The sequence below is a fragment of the Megascapheus bottae genome, chromosome 10 (genome assembly GCF_031878675.1).
Source record: "Megascapheus bottae isolate mThoBot1 chromosome 10, mThoBot2.hap1, whole genome shotgun sequence".
In the NCBI taxonomy this organism is placed as follows: Eukaryota; Metazoa; Chordata; class Mammalia; order Rodentia; family Geomyidae; genus Megascapheus; species Megascapheus bottae.
This window is the reverse complement of record NC_143518.1, coordinates 64102157-64123159: the sequence shown is the minus strand read 5'-3', so window position 1 is coordinate 64123159 and position 21003 is coordinate 64102157. Positions and strand designations below refer to the sequence as shown.

Sequence of the window (21003 nt, the reverse complement as noted above, 5' to 3'; positions counted from 1 at the left end):
AAATCCTGACTGGAACCTACAGATGGACAGGATAAGACCCTCAACATACAAAGGTAGCCATCTTCTGTGGTCATTCCAGGGGTTAACTGAGCAGGGCTCCACGTTCTCCAGAAAGTGTCCTCCTGCCGCCCCCAAGGCCCTCCCCTCCCCTCTCAGAATCACCGTGGGGCCTGAGGAGAGCAGCAGCAGTGTGAGCAGGCTGTCCCGCTGCGCCTGGCTGGTGAGAGGACCCTCACTGGTCTCTCTTGTGGCTTAATCCCAAGCCCCTTAAAGACGCCTTTGCGTTTGTGTCATGTTTGGGTCTATGGCAACAGCAGAGTTTTCAAATTGAGTGCTTTAATGATTAGCAGAAAATGTCCTGGCATCCCCAAAGAATATTTAATGTACTTACTAGGAAAGTAAAAAGGAAATAAAGAAATAACAACAACTGGATGTTTAGTTGGCGTCAAATTAAACCAAGAAAACAATTCCATTTTGAGGAATTATTGCTAAAATCATCTTAATAAAACATGTATATTTACCTATAGTTTGGATCCAAGATCTTCACACGAAACACATACATTCCTGTATGGTCAGTGGGCCAAAATAAGTGGTTATGATTAGAAATGTTGATGATCTCATACGGTTGGTTTAAGTCTCCTGGTTTTCCAATAGCATACGAAAAACAGGGCCTATAGTTCTGAAAGAGAAACAAAGACAAAACTTTTAAGAACATTTTCTGACTTTAGTAAATGAAACTAGATGCTATATATTTAGACAATTATTTGAGCTGCATAGCTATTCACTTCTATTCTCTGTTGTCGCAATGCTGAATAGCATTTTCAGCCTTTATCCTGAAAAATTGGGTTAAAAGCAAAGCCGTGTGGAAGCAAAGGCTGCATTTGTTGTATATGTAAAAATCCCTCTGTGGGGCACTGAGAATAGAGGAGTGTCTCCCCTAAACAAGGCAGCAGGGCATGGAGGATGCTGGCTGGAAAGAGGCTGGAAGTGGATACCCAGAGGGTCACACTGGTCAAGGTGTATACTGTTTGGGTTTTGTCTTCCCCTGGGCTCTTATTTGTCCTCTGTGGTTCTCTGTAAATATCACAGTATAAACCAAAAGGATACTTTTTTTATCCCTTGTCCCCCTTTATATTTTATTCTTAAATTTAAATCTATTTTTTACTTATATGTTTATTTCATAGTATCATTATTTGGTGGCACTGAGAACTGAATTCAGGGCCTTTTGTTGGTTAGGCAGGATTCTGCCACTTTTGAACCATATTACCACTCCTTTTTTTTTTGGTTGGTCATGGGGCTTGAACACTGTCTCTGAGCTGGTCAGCTCAAGGCTACCACTCTATCTCCACTATCTCTTGAGCCACAGCACCACTTTTGGTTTTTTGGTGGTTAGTTGGAGATAAGAGTCTCTGGTTCTTTAGTGCCCAGACTGGCTTTGAACCTTGATCCTCAGATCCCAGCCTCCTGAGTAGCTAGGATTATAGGTGTGAGCTACCAGTGCCTGGCATCCAGTCCTACTTTTTTTTTTTTTGGCCAGACCGGGGCTTGAGCCCCGAGCACTGTCCTTGGACTTTCTCAAGGCTAGAGCTCTATTGCTTGAGCCACAGTACCACTGCTGTTTTTTGTTTGTTTGTTTGTTTTTTGTTTTTTTTTTTGCCAGTCCTGGACTTGGGCTCAGGGCCTGAGCACTGTTCTTGGACTTTCTCAAGGCTAGAGCTCTACCACTTGAGCCTCAGCACCATTTCTGGCTTTTTTCTATGTATGTGGTACCGAGGAATTGAACCTAGGTCTTCGTGCATGCTAGGCAAGCACCCTACCACTAGGCCAAACTCCCGGCCCCAGGCCTATTTTTAATGTTTTAATACAGAGTCTTGCAGATTTTCAACAGTGACAAGTTGGTAGCAAAATGTAAAGAAAAGCCAAAGAAAAATAAAGACAAAACAGTTTTGAAAGAATGCAGCTCAACAGATTTCACTAGCGGATTTTACAAACGTGAACCCCAAGTGTCGCCACCAGGTTTGGTTAGTATGGGCCCTTACCTCGGGCCCCCACACCTCCTCTAGTGGCAGGTTCTCGTTCTGCTCCAGCATCGACTCCCAGGTCTGTGCTTCATTTAAACATCCACTCTGTGGAAATATCACCAAGTATAGAAGCGAGAGATGACACTGACTATTAATTACAATGATAAAATAAAAAGAGGTGACACTGACACAAAAGACATGTACTCATTACCTGACTTACGAAATGTAACCCTTCTGCTGCATCCCCTTTATAACAACAACAACTCAAAAAAGAATTTAAAAAAAAACCCACCTGTGCACACACGCAGCAATGCTCCATCACATTATCCGCTGGTGAAAGTACATCCGGATGCCCCGGAAATGGTGATATGTTCACAACTCCCACGTTTTGGATGTCGGCTTATGCACAGAGAGCAGTGTGCTGTTGTATGTCAATCCCATGTTTGGAAAATGTCCCCACATATACTCTATTTGTGTCATGTTGACACTTGTCACGTGTGGATGGATATGACAGGGGTTTTTTGTTGTTCGTTTGGTCAGCTGTGGGGCTTGAACTCAGCTTGGGCATTGTGGCTCAGCTCTTTTTGTTTAAGGCTAGCACCCTACCACTTCGTGGAGCCACAGTGCCATTTCCATTTTTCTGTTGGTTAATTGAAGATAAGAGTCTCATGAACTTTCCGATCTGGCCTGACTTTGAACCGTGATTCTCAGAGCTTAGCCTCCCAGTAGCTAGGATTATAGGTATGAGCCACAGTGCCCAGCTATAGATAAGACAGATTTAATTCACCCTTCCCAGTTTATCTGTCTTTATTTTCTTCTTCATTATACTGTAAAAATATCCATGAACAATTCTGTGTAGAAATGGTGAGAGCCATTCCTGTTTTCTTCCTGATTTCAGAGGGAAGATGTAAAAAAAATTCACCATTGTTGGGTGCTGGCAGCTCATGCCTATAATCCTAGCTGCTCAGATCTGAGGTCTGCGGGTTGTAGTTGGAAACCAGACTTGACAGACAAATCCTAGAAACTCTGTCTCTAATTAACCAGCAAAAAGTTGGAAGTGGACGTGTGGCTCAATAGTAGAGTGCTAGCCTTGAGCACGAAAGCCAAGAGGGTGAGGCTTGTTAAAGCTTCGATATAGGCACCAAAAGGAAAAGGAAACAAAACAAAAAACAACTTTCACTAATAAATGTAAGATTTGCTATAGTTTTTTGTGTCTGTATTTTATTAGGTGAGAGAAGTTGCTGGGGCCAGGAGTTTGGCCTAGTGGTAGAGTGCTTGCCTAGCATGCACAAAGACCTGGGTTTGATTCCTGGGTACCACATATACATACATAGAAAAAGCAGAAATGGTGTGGTGGCTCAAGTGGTAGAGCTCTAGCCTTAAGAAAGCACAAGGACAGTGCTCAGGCACTGAGTTCAAGGCCCAGGTCTGGCCAAAAAGAAAAGAAGTTGCTAGCCGGTGCGGTGGCTCATATCTGTAATCCTAGCTACTCAGGAGGCTGAGATCTGAGGATCAATATTCAAAGCCAGCCCCAGGTACAAAAGGACCTGAGACTCTTATCCAATTAACCTCTTAGCTCAAGGGTAGGGCAGTGGCCTGGAACTGAAGAGCTCAAGGACAGTGCCCAGGCCCAGAGTTCAAGTTCTATAACCCACCCAAAAAAAAAAAAAAAAAGGAAGTTGCTACAATTTATAATTTTCTAGGATTTAAAAATTGATGTTATATATAGATAATATATTCTTTTATTTTATTTTATTATTAAATATAAAGATGCTTCAATTCCATTAGTCAGGTTATGAGTACAATGCATCATCTTTCCCAGATGATAAATTCTTAATAATTTCTCATCAGCTATAACAATAATCTTAAGGCTTTGTTCCCCTTATTCTGGTAATGTATTGAATATTTGATTTTTCAAATGATATACCAAGTCTTCTGAAAACAAACAAGACTAGGATTGGAGGATTGGATATATTATTCTTGGATGACATGACTGGATGTGATTTGCTAATGTTTGTTTTTGTGTGTGTGTGTGTAGATCATGGGGCTGGAACTCTGGGCCTGAGCTCTTCAGCTCAAGGCTACTGCCCTACCCCTGAGCCACAGCCCCACTTCTCATTTTCTAGGGTTTCTAGTGATTAATTGGAGATAACAGTCTCAGGTCCTTCTGTGCCCAGGCTGGCTTTGAACCTTGATCCTCAGATCTCAGCCTTGTGCATAGCTAGGATTACAGGCGTGAGCCACTGCTCGACTTGGTTTTGTTTTGTGTTGGTCATGGGGTTTGAACTCAGGGCCTACGCACTGTCCCTGAGCTTTTTTTTTTTTCTCAAGGCTCCACTTTCAGTTTTCTGGTGCTACATTGGAGATCAGAGCCTCACAGACTTTAATGCCTGTGCTGGCTTTGAACTGTGATCCTCAGATTTTAGTTGCTAAGGCTTATAGGTATGAACCACTACACCTGGCTTGTTTACATGTTTTATATCTATATTTGTGGTATAATTATTTGAAATACTGTCCTGGCTACACGGAATGAACTGGAAAGTCACTCCAAACTTCCATTTTCTGGAAATGTTTTATAAACCTGAGGAACAAGCTGGAAATTTAGCCTAGTGGTAGAGTACTTGCCTAGCTTGCATGAAGACCAGGGTTCGATTTCTCGGTACCACATACATAGAAAAAAGCCAGAAATGGTGCTGTGGCTCAAGTGGTAGAGCTCTAGCCTTGAGAAAGTCCAAGGACAATGCTCAAGTTCTGAGTTCAAGGCCCACAACTGGCAAAAAAAGCCCAAAAACCAAAGAGCAAAATTTCCTCTCAGGTATGGTGGTGTACACTTGCAGACCCTGCTCTGCAGCAGACAGAGACAGGAGAAGTACAGTGAATGATGGCCTGGGTGAGAAACTGAACCTTAAAATAACTAAAAGCACAGAGAAAGAAAGGGCTGGGGCATGGCTGAACTGGAGGAAGGAAGGAAGGAAGGAAGGAAGGAAGGAAGGACTTGGCTTATATTTTTCTTTAGTACTTGGTAGACTTTATCAGAAAACCCTCTAAGCTTTGAGTTCCAACTTTTTTTCTTGTATCACAGATTTTTTTGAGGCATCTGTCTCTCCATTTGCACACGGTGGAAGGTGCTGACGTAGCCGTTGGATGTGAGGAAGAAAGCCCTGGTGTGTTCCACACTGAGGGATCTTCACACACGAGGCTGGCCTGTAGCTCCCGAGATTTGCTTTTTAGACCCCTTTCTCTCTCTTGTTTTTCCCCCAATTATCAAATGATTTTATCCGTTGTTCCGAGGGACAATTTGTGATTTTGTAGACCTGCTGCATCCTAAGGTTTCATCTATTTGTGTATATTGTGGACTTCACTGTTTCTTTCCTTTTCCTCCCCCTCTCCCGTCCCCCTTTCTGTCCTAGGGCTTAAACTCAGGGCCTAGGTGCCATCCCTGAGTCTCTTTGCGCTCAAAGCTAGCGCTCTCCCACTTGAGCCACAGTGCCACTTCTGGCCTTTTCTGAGTAGTTTATTTGAGAAAAGAGTCTCATGGGTTTTTCTGCCTGGGCTGTCTTTGAACTGTGGTCCTTAGATCCCAGCCTCTTGAGTGTCTAGGATTAGAGGTGGGAGTCCTGGCACCTGAACATTGGTATGTTAATAATATGGAGAAAGGACATAGACCTGTGGTCCATGGAGGGATTTGTAGGGTGTGGACAGTGGTTTGGAGGTGAGACTATGGGGCAGGGAGGGGCGGAGCAGGGGCTTCCGTCGTGGATATAGCACATATTCTGGGTGAGTTTGTTGGATGGTGGCTCGTGCAGCCCCTGCGGAGGGCCAGGGACCCAGGACTCCTGGTACCACCGAGGCAGGCTGTGCCTTGGGAATTAGTGTGTGGGGCCATGGTGAGGGGAGACCAGGAAGAGAGGGGGAGCTGGTGGGGCACACCATGGGCCTTTGTGTTGTGTGTGAGGGATGTCACTGAGGAGTGAAAGACCAAGAATCTAACACTAACTACCCTGTGGAGACAGAGTATTCCCACGTAATTACATTATCCTACTCCAAACATACTTTTTTCAGACCCCTTTCTGTCTGTTTTATATAACAATGGCTTTTTGGTGACAAATGAATTTTAGTAGTTATTTAAAACAGAATATAGGTTTAAAGAGACTTCTATGGAAGTCAGGCATTGGTGGCTCATGCCTGCAATTCCAGCTACTGAGAAGGCTGAGATCTGAGGACCTTGGTTCGAAGCCAGCCCGGGTAAGAATGTCCACGAAGCTCTTATTTCTAATTCACCACCAAAAAGCTGGGAGTGTTGTGGTGTGGCTTAGAGTGGTAAAGCACTAACCCTGAGTAAAAAGAGCTCAGGGACAGTGCCCAGACCCGGAGTTTAAGCCCCGTGACCGACCAAAACAAAGCAAAACAAAAATTCCACCGGACACAATTTGGCTACCGTTTCCTTAGAAAAACACATCTCGTTGCATATAGAATTCTGCTTAGATTCAAAGCCTTCCTACCTGGATCATAGAGGTATTATAACTGTAGTCATCCCGGCCGTGTATCTCCCACATTATGAAGTTTACTTCAACATCTCTCACGTAGCCGTTTTCATCAAATCTGAAAGGAACCACAAACACAGAACTAGAACTGTAGCTTAAGCCAGCGGGGTGGGGGGTTCTGCTTCTAAGTCAAATGGGCTTATGCTTTGGCTCTGTCTTTACCACTTGTAGCTCTGTGATTTGATCCTGGGGAAGTTAAATTCTCCAGCCCTTCCTCTGCGTCTCTGTAGATGATTGTAATTGGAAAGGTTGCTTCTGTCAAGCGTGCATGAATAAACCGGCTCGCATCTCGTGGCTCACATCTATAATCCTAGCTACTCAGGAGGCTGAGACCTGAGGATCGTGGCTTGAAGTCTGCCCCAGGCTGGCAGACAAAGCCAAGAGACTCTTATTTCCAATTAACTAGCAAAAAGCTGGAAGTGGTGACTCAAGCGGTAGAATGTCAACTTTGAGTGACAAAGTTTGGTTCAATTGGACAGGAACAGTGTGTGATGAGAAGAGGGTTCAGGAGAAGGGGGAGGTCTGGGTGATGGAGGACGAAGGGCTAGGCTGGCTCCTTCACGTCGTTTAATCCACAAACTCATCTGCTGCCTGCTCCCAACTAGAATGAAAACGGGGGCACGACTGTGAACCCCGGCAGTGCCCCCCCCCCGCGAGCTGACAGTACGTCCCTCAGATGCAGGGGTTTCACAGGTGTGAAACTGCCTCCTGCAGTGCCTGTTTTTCCTGACACACAAAAATAGAGCCTTGAGACTCAAGCTAAAGCCCCAGTGAGCAGAGTCCACACTTGGTATTAGCGGACTCGCAGGAATGGAAACAGTCTGGCTTCCTTCTCCAACCGTTACTGATCATATTTCTGAAGCTGTTTGCTAAACTCACCGGAGGCATCCTGGTCTCAGTTATCCACCCACCTTCTGCTTTTAATATCTCTCCTGATACATCATAAAAAGTAAGTCCCAGACAGTGTCTCACCCCCCAGATCTCCACTGTGGATTGTGCTATATCTGGCTTTCGGATGCTTGACCTGGTGGGGTGGGGGGAAAGGCTTTGGAGAGCCCTAAAATTCCAGCCTGAGCACGTACCTCTCTAATCACAGGAAAAACAAGGCACACACACAAATGTCTAGTTAGTTAAGGATTTGCAAAGCTCTCACTCTAGCAGCTTTATTAAAGGAGCAGAATTTTTTTTATCATACCCTCCAAAAGTCATGGAGCTCTTGAATTACTGAGAAATATTGCAAAGTCTTATATTTTCCAAAACAAGAAAAACAGCCAAAAACTAAAAATTAAAAAAAAAAGATCTTTATTGAACCATCCCTAGCGCTGGCTTTTGACTTTCACATGTGCAAAGAGCCATCGTGCCATCTTGTGGCCATATCCATGCATTGCATGACCCGTGACTTCCGGTTATAATCATGTTTGATAATATTTTATTCCTTTCACCGAGCACATGTGACAAATACACTTGCCTTAACAATAAGTGTCTATTTTCACTAATATACTTTGGTATAGATTAGAAATGTCACCAGTTGGCTATTAACCTCCTAGCAACTGGCTTCTCATTTGGACCTGTTGCTCTGCAAACCGACTGCACACAGCCTGGTGGATGCCATTGTATTCAGTATAGATGTCGTTTTCTATGTTAGAGTGCTTTAACATGGGGCTCTGCTGGATCTGGAGGGAGCGGTAGGGGTCTCCAGGGCTCAGGGCAGTAAACTCCGTTCCAGGAGCCCCTTTTGCAGCCAGACCCCGTGCTCTCAAGCCCTCCTGCAAGCTGGGAGTGCCGGAAGCAGATCCAGCTGGGTGCCTTATGTCCTCAGGTGTCACACTCCAGCCTTTGGAGATGAATCTTTTTTATTTTTCTGTTTGGTGATAGCAGGTTTGAACTCAGGGACTTGCTAGGCTGCACTTTACTACTTGAACCATGCTTCTAGCATGACTTTTTGCTGCTTTTTTTTTTTTGCCAGTCCTGGGGCTTGAACTCAGGGCTTTCTTCAAAGTTAGCACTCTACCACTTGAGCCACAGCACCACTTCTGGCTTTTCTATGCATGCGGTACTGAGGAATTGAACCCGGGTCTTCATGCATGCTAGGCAAGCACTCTACCACTAGGCCAAACTCGCGGCCCTTTGCTGCTTATTTTCGACTTGGAGTCTAGTACACTTTTCTGTCCAGAATGGCCTTAAACTTTGATTCCCAAATCTCAGCCTCCTGAGTAGCCAGGATTACAGGTGTGAGCCACCAGCACCCAGCTTGTTATTATTTTACTTGTAAAATTCTGTCCAACCTTGCTCTAGATCATTTCCCTGCAAGGGCAGGGACTTTGTTAGAATTGAGAGGTTTAGACTAACAATTGCAACTCTCGGTGGGCCACTGCTGCCAGGTTCTCAAAGCCAGCCTGATTTTCAAAACGAGCTGAGCACCGAACTTTGCCAGTGAGAAATGTTTGACTGAGTATGATTGTTAACTATGCTTTGTTGTAACTCAACTGAACAGTGAGCCTTGTTTATCTTTCTTTCTGTAGTTCCTTCTAATACTTGATTAATCTAGAAAGACTGGGGAAAAAAGCGTATCACAGTAGCAGAGAAATGAATATGTTGTTAGGAAAATGCGTCGGTGATCGTCCACAGTAAGCTTCTGGAGTCTTCTCTGGCTGTGCCTCCTCCATCTTTGCAGCAGCTCACAGACACATCCAGGTCCAGTTCTTCCTGACCTCTGTGCAGCACTTCCTTCCTTGCTTCCTGGTCTCCTGCTTGGCCATCTGAATCCGTCTCCCCAGCGCTGGGTTCACTCACAGTCAGTTATTCCTGTGCATCCAACGCTTGGCATTTCACCATGTGATGTCTTCACCAAGGCAGCATCTGCGGTGACCGGACCCATTCCTCCTCCCTCACCTCTGCTGACCGGACCCATTCCTCCTCCCTCACCTCTGCTGACCGGACCCATTCCTCCTCCCTCACCTCTGATGGGCCTTCAACTCCCCAGGGATCTTCTTACCAGTCTTATGCCAGTCCCTTCTGTGTTGCCCTCATAGATGCTTGCCTTTTTCCCAAGCCTCTTCTCTGTAGAGTCCTCTTCCCCCCTCCTCCATGGACTCAGCCAAGACTGCCAGACAGGATCTTTCTCAAGTCCTTAGTCCCCTTCCTGAAGCAGCCCCTCCTCCATCTGCCTGCACACCCCCCGAAGTCCGGGAGAGTCAGCTCTTCCACATTTAACTTGCTGTCTGGCCTTGCTTGTTTCTCTAGCCAGTGTTAGTTGTTTATTTATGTTTGTCCAGAGCCAGGGACCGAACCCAGGGCCTTGCGCTTGCCAGGCAAGGGCTGTTCCGCTGAGCCAAGCCCCCGACCCCTCTAGCCAGTTTTATTTTAATTGTGCAACGTTTCTAGTATGCAGGACACCAGAAAGGGATGTAAAGACCATTGCCTCCCATTTCCATCCGTGCTTTGTGCTTTACGTGTGCACAGATTTACATGTCACCGAGTCTCCATTACTTGCCGGGTTTTCGAGTATGTAAGACCTTAAATTGGAGCTTCTGTTGTGCCTTTCTTTCTCATTTTAATGTTCTGTTTTGAGATATCTCTTAAGAGATTTCTAGTTGTTTGGCCTCTGTTGTTGTTGTTTTTCAGCAGAAGCTCTTCCCTACCTCTCTTCCCTCTTTGTCCAGTTCAGAACTCATGGTACGCATCTCATTCCCTGTGTCTCAAACAACCCACTTTGCCCATCTTAGCCAGTGACGCCCTTTCTCCACCCAGGCTTCCATTCACGGGGTGTTAGGTTGTTTCTGACGTTTCATCCATGAGGACGTGTATAAAGAAAATCCCTAACAAAATCGAGTCTTTCAGATTTGCCACACAGTCCCCAAGGTGGCTGCACTAGCTGATAACTTCTGTCAGCTGCAGATTGGATCTTCATTTTTTCTATGGTTTTGCCCGCAGTTGGTAGAATTGATAGGTGATTTTTCCATTTTGATGCGTATGAAATGGAATATTGTTTTAAAATGCAGTGTCTTTGGTTACCAAATAGTTTATCTTCTGCAAAAAGAGTTAAGTTGGCAGCCTGAGAATGCTACCCTCCCAAAGGGTGGCTCGCTGGGCTGGCCCTTGGCTGCTAGCTGGGAACCTGGCTTTGGGGACATTTTCTCTGGGCCAGAGTGCCGTCCTGTGCTATTTGTGTGTCAACAACAGGCCCTTTTCACCTTGTTTGTGGTGTATGGTAAGTATAGGTTAATTTTGTGTTATAGTAAAATGTCAGTAACATAAAAGATGTCATTTTAACCACATGGAAGTGTGCAGCTCTCTGGATTACTGCCACTACCACCCATCTCCAGAATTCGGCTCACCTGGCAAAGAGGAATCTCTACTTATAAAATAATTCTCCACCCCTCCTCCTGCTTCTCTGGAACCACCCTACACCCTGCACTTCTGTCTCCACGGATGTGATTACTCACTCCACTCAGAGCGAGGATCATGTAAAAGTCATGCGGCTTGAACTCGGGGCCTAGGCCCGGTCCCTGAACTCTTCAGCTCAAGCGAGTGCTCTACCATTTTGAGCCACAGAACCGCTTCCAGTCTTTTGGTTGCTAATTGGGGACTAGCCATGCACCAGTGGCTCACACCTGTGATCCTCGCTGCTTAGGAGGATGAGATCTAAGGATCGAGATTCAAAGCCAGCCCGGGCATGAAAATCCATGAGACTCATCTCCAATTAACTGCCAGGAAACAGGAAGTGGTGCTGTGGCTCAAGTGCTAGAGCATTAGCCTTGAAGAGCTCAGGGACAACGGCCAGGCCCAGCGTTCAAGTCCTTCAACCTACCAAAAAAGAAAAAAAAAAAAAGAGTCTCACAGATAGCCGGGGTTGACTTTGAACGCAATCCTCAAATCTCTGTCTCCTGAGTAGCTAGTATTAGAGGCAGGAGCCTCTGGCGCCCAGCACGATTTTCTTTCTTTCCATGGCTAAATAACATTCCATCCAGTGTGCACAGATCCTTCTGGACTCAGGACAAAGCTGTGATGCAATGAACTCATGGTGTGTTGGGAGTGCCCCAGGGCACGTATCACACCTACCCACCAGATGCACTCTCCTAGTTCAGCCTGCCAGTGGAGAACAGATTTTGTCACTAACCATCTCCTGATGGGACAGCTAGTTGCCTCCATCTGACATCTAGCTTGAGTGAATGAAGTTCTTTTATGAAGTTCAAATACCTCCTCACTTTCACCTTCAGGGTAGGTTCATGCCCCAAGGAGCAGCCAAATTGTGTGGTAATCTAACTGGAGAATTCCTTTGTTTCCAGAATTTGAACCCATTCCAGTGTCACACAGCCCAACTAAAAGTCAGCTGTCATTCTTATCTTTTGTCCTCTGAATAGATTGAATCTTTTTGTCCCCAACAGGTTTTAATGACTGACTTATTTTTATCCTTACTTACTTTTAGCATTTTAACTGTTTTTAAATTTTATTTATTTATTTTTATTTTTTATTTATTTATTTTTTGGTGGCATCGTGGGACTTAAACTCAGCCTGGGCACTGTCCCTGAGCTCAAGGCTACCACCCTACCCTTGAGCCAAGCTCCACTTTCCCTTTTCTAGAGGTTAATTGGAGATAAGAGTCTCAGGTCCTTTTGCACCCGGGCTGGCTTTGAACCTTGATCCTCAGATCTTAGCCTCCTGAGTAGCTAGGATTACATGCATGAGCCAGTGCTCCTGGCTTGTTTTTTTTTTTTTTTAAATTAATGATATAGTGTGTAGGGTTCACTGACTTTCTGGGCTCTACAGTTGATGTTTTGGGTACATTTCAGCCAAGATTAGACATTTTTCCTCTCTTATTTTTCTCTCCTTCAATTATTTTTAAGTTGAACTGTTGACATTATTCCAGAGACACTTAGACGTTTTTTTTCCCTCCTGTGGCTCAATTTGGATAATTTTCATTGAGCTATCTTCAATTTCTTCTGTGCGTGTATGTGTGAGTGTGTGTGCGTGTGTAGGTGTACCAGTACTTAGGCTTGCACTCAGGGCTTGGGTGCTGTCCATGTTTGTTCCTTCATTCCTTCCCTCCTTCTTTCCTATCCCTTTTATACTTTCTCTTCCCCTTTCCTTCCCATTTTAAGATAGAACCTTAGTCTGCTGCCCTGAGCATTGATCCTCCTGCTTTAGGCTATCAGGTGCTGGGATTGCAGAGATTTACTACCATGCCTAGTTCCAGTTTTCTAGTTTCCTTCTAGTCCACACACACCCACACCCACACACACTCTTCACGTACTAAAGATCAATAAAGGAGTTTCCAGGCCCTATAGAGGCTGTCAAGCCCAACTGCCCATCCCCAGATCCAGCCTCCTGGATGAAGACAGGCCTCAGCTCACTGCTGGGTGAGCAGTTCTCAATTTATTTCTTGCCCCTGACACATCTATTGTGGATGGAGATAACTCATTAGCTCAGTCTGCTATATCACCACAATTACGACTCATGTTTAACCTTTATCCTCCCACTGGAAATATGCTTATCTTTTCTCTTTAGGAAGCCACCTCCACTTCTGCCTTTTTTTTCTGCTTGATTGGAGATAAGAGTCTCATGGACCTTTCTTGTCTGGGTTGGCTTTGAACTGCCATCCTCGGATCTCAGCCTCCTGAGCAGCTAGGATTGGTGTGAGCCATCAGTACCTTGCTCTGTTTTTCTTTATAAGTCAGTTCCTCTCTGTCCTCTCTTTCCTCGAGTGAAAACATTGTAGATGACGTTTGCCTGCACCTGCCTGGACCTCACCTTGCAGATGCCCTGCAGTCTGCCTCGGCACACAACTTTCACATAGCAGCTGCTTTTAGAGCCAAGGTGACACACCAGTGTCCCATGCAATTGGGCACGATTTAGGGCCAGTTCACTAGGTCTCCAAATGTGATACTTGCTTACAAATTCTCATTTCTTTCCCAGGAAAAAATGTTTACCTTGAAAATTGTTATTCCGTTCGTTTCTCTAAGTCATCCTGAAATTCCTGTGAACGTCCTTTCTGGACTTATTCTGCACACTTGGCTCCGCTCACTCTCGAGCACCGTCTTGTCTTGGTAGGGATCATCTTTGCCATGGATTGCTTCTCTTTGGAGCCCCCTCCCACGCTGGGGAATCTCATAGGAATATTACTAAGTGCTTACGTGTCCCCTTTTATGTGGAGGGACATCAGTGAGCAGAACACTGGTCTCTCGAGGAAAGAAGTGGGGCGTGCGTGCTCTGCTTCAGTGTCTTCATCTTGGGAATGGCTTGCTTTTAGGGTTCCACATCCTTCTGAATACCTTTCTGTTCTACATTTTACTGGGCCTCCAGGGGTAGCAAGTTCAGCAGTGATCCACTATCCTGTGGGTGCTGACATACCTCCTCCATCTTCCCTGTGGTAACTGGTGTGGCAGCAGAGAGCTCCATTTCTGCAAACGTAAGCCACATCTGCCAAGATATTCTTGTCTGTGGCAAGTGGCTCTTAGTTGTCCTGTTCAGATTTCTATGTCATCCTGTTCTGTCACCCAGGACTTGGGCTGGGAAGAGGGTGGCAGTCAGACTACCTAGATACCCCAACGACCTCTGATCACTCACAACTATCTTGGACCTCGTGACATTGCCGCTGGCTTCCAAGCGTCTCTCTGGCTCAGATGGTGTACCTGAGCGTCAGTGGTGATGGACACAGGTGACGAGAGAGGGCGGAGCTGGAAGTTCTCTTCTGATCCACACTTCTTGGGCTCACCTGTCTTGTGGCACCATCAAGCCGGGCTCATTGTTAGTATCTGTGTCTCGGAAGGGACTCCTTTTCTTTGCACTTGTTACTTTTTTGGTCCTTCTTTACCTCCTGGACCATTTCACTAACTCGTCTTTCTGCCAAGCGCTTTCCGTACCACAGCCATATGACTGGCTTTAGCAAATACTCCACCATTCCACGTCACCATGAGAATGGAAGAGTGCCTTCCATGACCTGGACTCTGCCCATGCAGGTTTGCAGCCTTTTCTACTGACATGGCACTCACTTTGTGCTCTAAAATTAGACATTTCCTAGAGAATTTCTTCCATAAGCTTTTGCTTGAAGGGCCTACCCGATGATATACACTAATCCCTTCTGCATGTCTCTCCTTCTCCCTCTGACTCAGCTAAATAAGTCATCATTCTTTAAGCCTCAGTGACTCAGAGCAGGTTTTCTTTTTTTCTTCTTCTTTTTTTTTTTTTGTGGGTCATGGGGCTTGAACTTGGACTGGGCACTGTCCCTGATCTCTTCAGGCTACTACCTTACGCCCTTGAGCCACAGTGCCACTTCCCATTTTCTAGAGATTAATTGGAGTCTCAGGTCCTTTTGTGCTTGTGTTGGCTTTGAATCTTGATCCTCAGATCTCAGCCTCCTGAGTAGCTAGGATTACAGGCGTAAGCCACTGTGCCTGGCTTTAAGTGCAGGTTTTCTAAAACAACTTCTGGAACCATCTTACCGGGTTTTACTGGGTTGGATTCTCTCATTCTGAGACTCATTGGTTGCCACGCACTCACTCCAGTTTTTCTTATTTTCTACTTAGCAGGGCAAGTCCTAAGTCTCCTAGTTCATCAGACACTCAAACTTCTGAATACAGAAATTCTGTTATAAATATGTGAATTCTCAGTGCTTGGTATTGGAAATAATAATAATGAGCAGAGGGCTGGGAGTTTGGCCTAGTGGTTAAAGTGCTTGCCTAGTATGCATGAAGACCCGGGTTCGATTCCTTGGTACCACATACTTAGAAACAGCCAGAAGTGGTGCTGAGGCTCAAGTGGTAGAGTTCTAGCCTTGAGAAAAATCCAAGGATAGTGCTCAGGCCCTGAGCTTCAGCCCAAGACTGGCAAAATAATAATAATAATAATAATAATGAGCAGGTTTGAAGAATGTATTCAACTGTCTACCTCATACATATAACATATATATATAATATAACATATATGTATATATGTAACACATATATCTCAGGGATAAAGCATTATATAAACAAGGAAATAAGCAAAAACAGAAACCCCCAAACACTAGGCGTTGGCTATGGCCCACTCACCTCCTGGCTGCTAAACTATGCAATCTCTCTCAATACACAGGGACTACTTTTGCCCAACTTTGTAAAACTAGCATTGAAGTCCAAATTTTAGATGTACTTTGTGCTAAAAACACATCATTAGGTGCATGAGTAATATTGTGAAACTTTTGAAAATCATTTAAAATTTTAAATGAGAATTATACTTACAGTTGAATCAAAGGTTGAAACTTTTCTCTGAAATCAAGTTTCATTGGGCAGCCATACTTTCCCCAGTCATACCTTACCTTCTAGAAAAAGAAAAGCACTTAAGTTACAGTATGTATTTGGCCCATCGACAGAATTAGTTTTCTTCAAACGGTTTCCCCCTGAACTCAGGGCGTGAGCACTGTCCTTGGGCTTTTTCAAGGCTAGAGCTCTACCACTTGAGCACAGCACCACTTCTGGCTTTTTTTTATATATATATATATATGTGGTACCAAGGAATTGAACCTGTGTCTTCGTGCATGCTAGGCAAGCACTCTACCATTAGGCCAAACTTCTGGCCCCTCTTACCAAGTTTTTAGGTGGTCGATGTCGCAGATATGACCTGTAAAGAAAGATAGTTTTTATTATTTATTTCCCTTTCCTCTTTTCAAACTTAAAAATGGAAATGACGACTTTGTTTAGGTAAAAAAGGCATCACAAAAGTAGCTAAATGTGGCTAAAAATGACTGAGCACTTTCTATATACGTATTTTCACATCCATGAACACATTCACAACCGCCTTCTCCTGTATGTGCCACACCATTCTCAGATACTGAGTACGAATGGTTCGAGACTACAGCCTAGCTCCTTCCTGCTTGGACCGATGCATAGTTTTATGGGGGCTGTGTTCATTGCGCTGTACTCATGTGAATGGTCATAGATGAAAGAAGGCACTTCAGAATCAGTAAGAATAGATGTGTCTTTTGCAACTGCAGTTACCTCCTAATTTAGATGTCTTACTACAATGGGCTCTTTCTTTCTTATAAATTCAAAGGAGTCTACAAATTGTGATGACTTAACTATTACAGGCACGTAGGAGTGGGGAGAGACGATATCGGAAGAAAATCCTCTTGCATGTTTTCCTTAAACCAGACAGAACAGCATGGATTGGAGACTGAGACCTGCTCTGCATACCCCAATCATATGGAGCCTTTGTCTTGTGTGTTTCAGAGAAGATTCATTTCCATGCCTACGCACTTAGTATAGCAACTGACTACCCAGTGTCAAGCCAGACCCACACATGCTGAGAGGAGCTCATCGAAGCACTCACTACTGGTAAATTATTAGTCGTACACTGATGTCAAATGTTAGAAAATGTTTCTTACTTGTCAATCACATAAGAGAAATCACGGTGTTGACATTCAGTCTTACTAAACCTGCAGAATGGAACAGAGTAAGGTGGGTAACATCAGTATCTCACACCTATTACAGGAACACTGAAGCACTTCACTCAGCCATTCTCTCACTGGAGACGGCCAAAAAAGGGTTCTTACTCGGGCCTGGGAGCTTGGCCTAGTGGTAGGGTGCTTGCCTAGCTTGCACGAAGACCCGGGTTCGATTTCTCGGTACCACATACATAGGAAAAAGCCAGAAGTGGAGCATGGTCACGGCTGTGAGAGCTAATTGGGCAGTTCTTCAGTGAATTAGACACAGGATTTCACAGGACCCAGCAGCCCCGCATACCCCAAATAATGAAAACAGATATTCAAACGAAACATGTACCCTAGTACTCATGCTCCAATTATCTGTGAGTCCATGGGTCCCCAAATGTGGCATTCCACCCTATGCAGCACCACTCTGCCACCCTAAGGCAGGGCTGCCCCGCCGTGTGCCAGGCGCGCTTAGTGCCTGTGTGTCCTGGTCGTGGCCGGGCTTGGCGCAGAGGCCACGGCCTCCTGGGTCGTGCAGGTTGCCCTAGGGGAAATGGAATTCTAACAGCTGTGCAAAGCAGAGATAATGGCAAACTGTGCACTGCAGAGCCCAGAGAAGTAACAGGCTTATTGAAAGGAAAGGAGAATAAACACATGCTGGTGATAAAGACATCCCTTCCTTGATTCGCATGGACTATTTAACTTGGCATCAAGTTCAAATGATTTGAAATCCTACACCCTTGCTCCTTCGATTTCAGATTTCATGATGGGTGTGTCAGCCAGTAGGCTGACATCACCACCAGTCACGACTGCTTACCAGACTGTTTATTTTACATCTTAAAAGAGCACATGGAAATATACTTGCCCACTAGCAGCAATATATTTATGAGAATCGCAGCCCACGGCTATCTGGAACACCTGAAAATGAAGAAAGGTCGCTAGTGAGTCACAGGAGCCAAAGCTGTCGGCAAAGCCCACGGCGGTGGCACTGTGGACTTGAACAGAAGGAGCGGCACAGCCGGAATGGCTGGCATGGGGAGTTCCAGGGCTTTCTCACCGGGAACAAGGTCTTGAGGGAGGGGACCCAAGCCTCACAAGGGGGTTCACTGACGCTTCATATACACACAGCCCACGGGTGCTGGGTGTTCCTTCCTTCTGTCCCCTGGGGTCAGGTATGGAATTTCCACGTGTGATGGTGGGGTTCAAAAATGTTCAGCCTTTGGAGCCTACCCAGATGTCAAATTTCGGATGAGGGACACACAGTCTACCACCCCCGTGGCACACGAGGCCCTTTCTCCTTGCTTCCATTTGCCTGTCTGCCCTGGTGGCCGGAGGACCTTTCCCAGCCTCCCTACCTGCTGCCAGGCAATGGAGTTGGTCTCCTCTCCACCACAGCTGAGGGCTCTGCGCTGCCCACCAGCCCCTGTCGCTAAGCTGGCAGTGCCTACAATGGGCCCAGCTACTGCTATGATTTTTTCTTTCCTCGAGACTCATGGTGTATCACGCTGTGCACGAGGAACGGTGCCGTGGCCTCCTCCACGCTTACTCCGCGTTAGGCTCTGCTCTGCTCAGAGGAAGCAGCTGCAGCAGCGGTGCCGGGACCTGCGCTCACCCCTTCCCTCGCAAGCCACACAAGGCGCCATGCACAGCGTGTCTGTATGACACCATTGTTGGATTTCACACTTGCCTTTTGCCACTGGACCCCCAAATTTTTGTTGGCTGTGCTAGCCAAGTGCCTCACAGTCCTGTGGCGGCCACAGGAGGCCGAGGTCTCTGTGCACAGGATTCATGGGGAGTTTATTTTTTTCCAAAAGTATAAGTGCCCCGTGGGCTATTTCTGTCTGTAAGTTCATAACTCAGGAGGCTGAGGCAGGAAGCTCATGAGTTATGAGCTGGCCAAAGTATTTGTAAAAGCCAATCTCAAAAACCCAAACTGGCATGCACAAAAAGCCCCACAGGTGTGTGTTACGTTTTACAGTTCTGGTAGAGTTGAGCACACCACCACTTGCTGGCATGGCGCCTCGTCTCACACAGTGGAGTTGTCCAAGAAAGGCAGTTCAGTATCAAAAATGGGTGACATTAAAAGAACAAAATAAAACCTCACTCATATACACCCATACATACCCATTTATGCCTGCACACACATATACATATGTAGGCACACATATGTTTATGCTCACAGACATCTGTTTATGTCATTGTGTCAGGACTTGGGCGAGTTCTGAACTCCTGAGCTAAGCCATCCTCCTGCCTCAGCTTCCAAGTGTGAGGGACTCAGGTGGGCACCACTCTGCCTCCCCTGAAGTGTTAAGCAGATTGCATTTTCCCCAGTACACTTCTGGTGGATAATAGTGATAATTCCAAGGAAGGACAGAGTAGAATTCTACTCTGAGTAGTAGGACGAACATTTAAATTAAAAAGGTTTTTTTGTGTGTGTGCAGCTTCATTAAGATAATAGGTTATACTTAATAGATGCACAGGATTATATTTAAGATGGAAAGATTATTAACTTCATTAAATCTCTGCCACTAAGAAAATGAACTGGGCCAGGAGAGTGGCCTAGTGGTACAGTGCTTGCCTAGTATGCACAAAGCCCTGGATTTGATTCCTGGGTACCACATGCACAGAACAAACTGGGACTGGTGCTGTGGCTCAAGTGATAGAGGACTAGCCTTGAGAAAGCCCAAGAACAGTGCTCAGACCCTGAGTTCAAGCCCCAAGACTGGTTAAAAAAAAAAAAAGAAAGAAAATGAACTGGTACCAGGTCCCCTACCCTAACTAGAACTGCTTAATACACGTTGCTTAAAAATAATATTCAGATTATACAGAATTTAAACAATTACTGTGTATACATTAAATAAAAACCTAAGAAGATAGCAAGCATTGAAAAGAATAGGGCTGAGTCGGGAACGGTGGCTCATGTCTGTAATCCTAGCTACTCAGGAGGCTCAGATCTGAGGACTGCAGTTAAAAGCCAGCCCAGACTTTTTGTTGTTGTTGTTGTTTGTGTGTCCTGGGGCTTGGAACTCTTCCACCTGAACCACAGTTCCACTTCTGGCGTTTTCTTTGGAGATGAGAGTGTCACAGATTTTCCTGCTAGAGCTGGCTTTTAATCATGATCCTCTGATCTCAGCCTCCTGAGTAGCTAGGATTACAGGTGTGAGCCACGGGTGGCCAGCTGTAACTCTCACACATTGGCAAAAGTCTTTACAAACCCAACTTCAGTTGTCCCGTGAGCTTCCATTTCCCTCTACACCGTCTGCTCTCAAGCCAATTATTGCTGGGTGTTAGTGACTCGCGCTGTAACTCTAGCTACTCAGGAAGCTGAAATCTAGGCTGAAGGCTTAAAGCCAGCTCAGACAGAAAAGTCTGTGAGACTATTATCTCCAATTAACTGGGGGGTGGGGGGGGGAGGCAGAAGTGGAGATGTGGCTCAAGTGGTAGAGCACCAACTAGCCTGAGGTAAAAAAAGCAAGCAAGAGCATGAGGCTCTGAGTTCAAGCCCAAGTACCAACACCCCCGCCCCCCAGACAGAGACACACGTGCACATGTGCATTCACATGAACTTTGTCTGTTTACACATCCCAGTTTAGATGGTGAACTCACATGAGGAAGATTTCTAAATAAAAACAATGCCATTGGGCACTGGGAGCTGAGAACCTTTGCCAAGTAGAGAGTGGAGACAGTATGTGCCATCAGGTCGACTGGCCATGCCAACTGTTCTGGAGGTGAAGGTTTGGATTCGTCTCGCTTACCTTTTGGGCTACTGGGCATGTCTTTGAGTATTCACTAGGTCGAAGCTGAATGAGCACCAGTCCTGAGTTCTTCTCTCTAGGAAAAGCAACCACAGGTCACTAGAGAACCGCCAGAGGGGGAGTCATGACCAACTCACACGTCTCTGTCCCCAGGCCGAGTGAGACACCACTAGGCCTCCTGAGGGGGCCTGGGCCCTGCTGGTGGAGGCAGGGCACTTCCCTCCCCCAGACCCCCCCAGATGGCAGGCCCAGTGCAAAGTAGAAACATCTCCTTGCACCTG

General features: G+C 45.6%; 1 protein-coding gene across 3 annotated transcripts in view; it reads right to left on the bottom strand.

The window, feature by feature from the left end:
• Catspere (catsper channel auxiliary subunit epsilon) overlaps positions 1–21003 on the bottom strand; it is a 58095-nt gene that overhangs the window by 10183 nt on the left and 26909 nt on the right. For 2 of the 3 annotated variants that reach the window (XM_090341519.1, XM_090341522.1), the window contains exons 13-20: positions 20723–20798; positions 17833–17885; positions 16923–16973; positions 16126–16159; positions 15781–15860; positions 6524–6623; positions 2040–2126; positions 522–679 (exon numbers count right to left, since the gene is read on the bottom strand). In XM_090341519.1, coding sequence (XP_090197645.1) covers positions 522–679; positions 2040–2126; positions 6524–6623; positions 15781–15860; positions 16126–16159; positions 16923–16973; positions 17833–17885; positions 20723–20798 — 639 coding nt within the window. The remainder of the gene's footprint in view (positions 1–521; positions 680–2039; positions 2127–6523; positions 6624–15780; positions 15861–16125; positions 16160–16922; positions 16974–17832; positions 17886–20722; positions 20799–21003) is intronic. The other variant, XM_090341520.1, reaches the window with a different exon arrangement.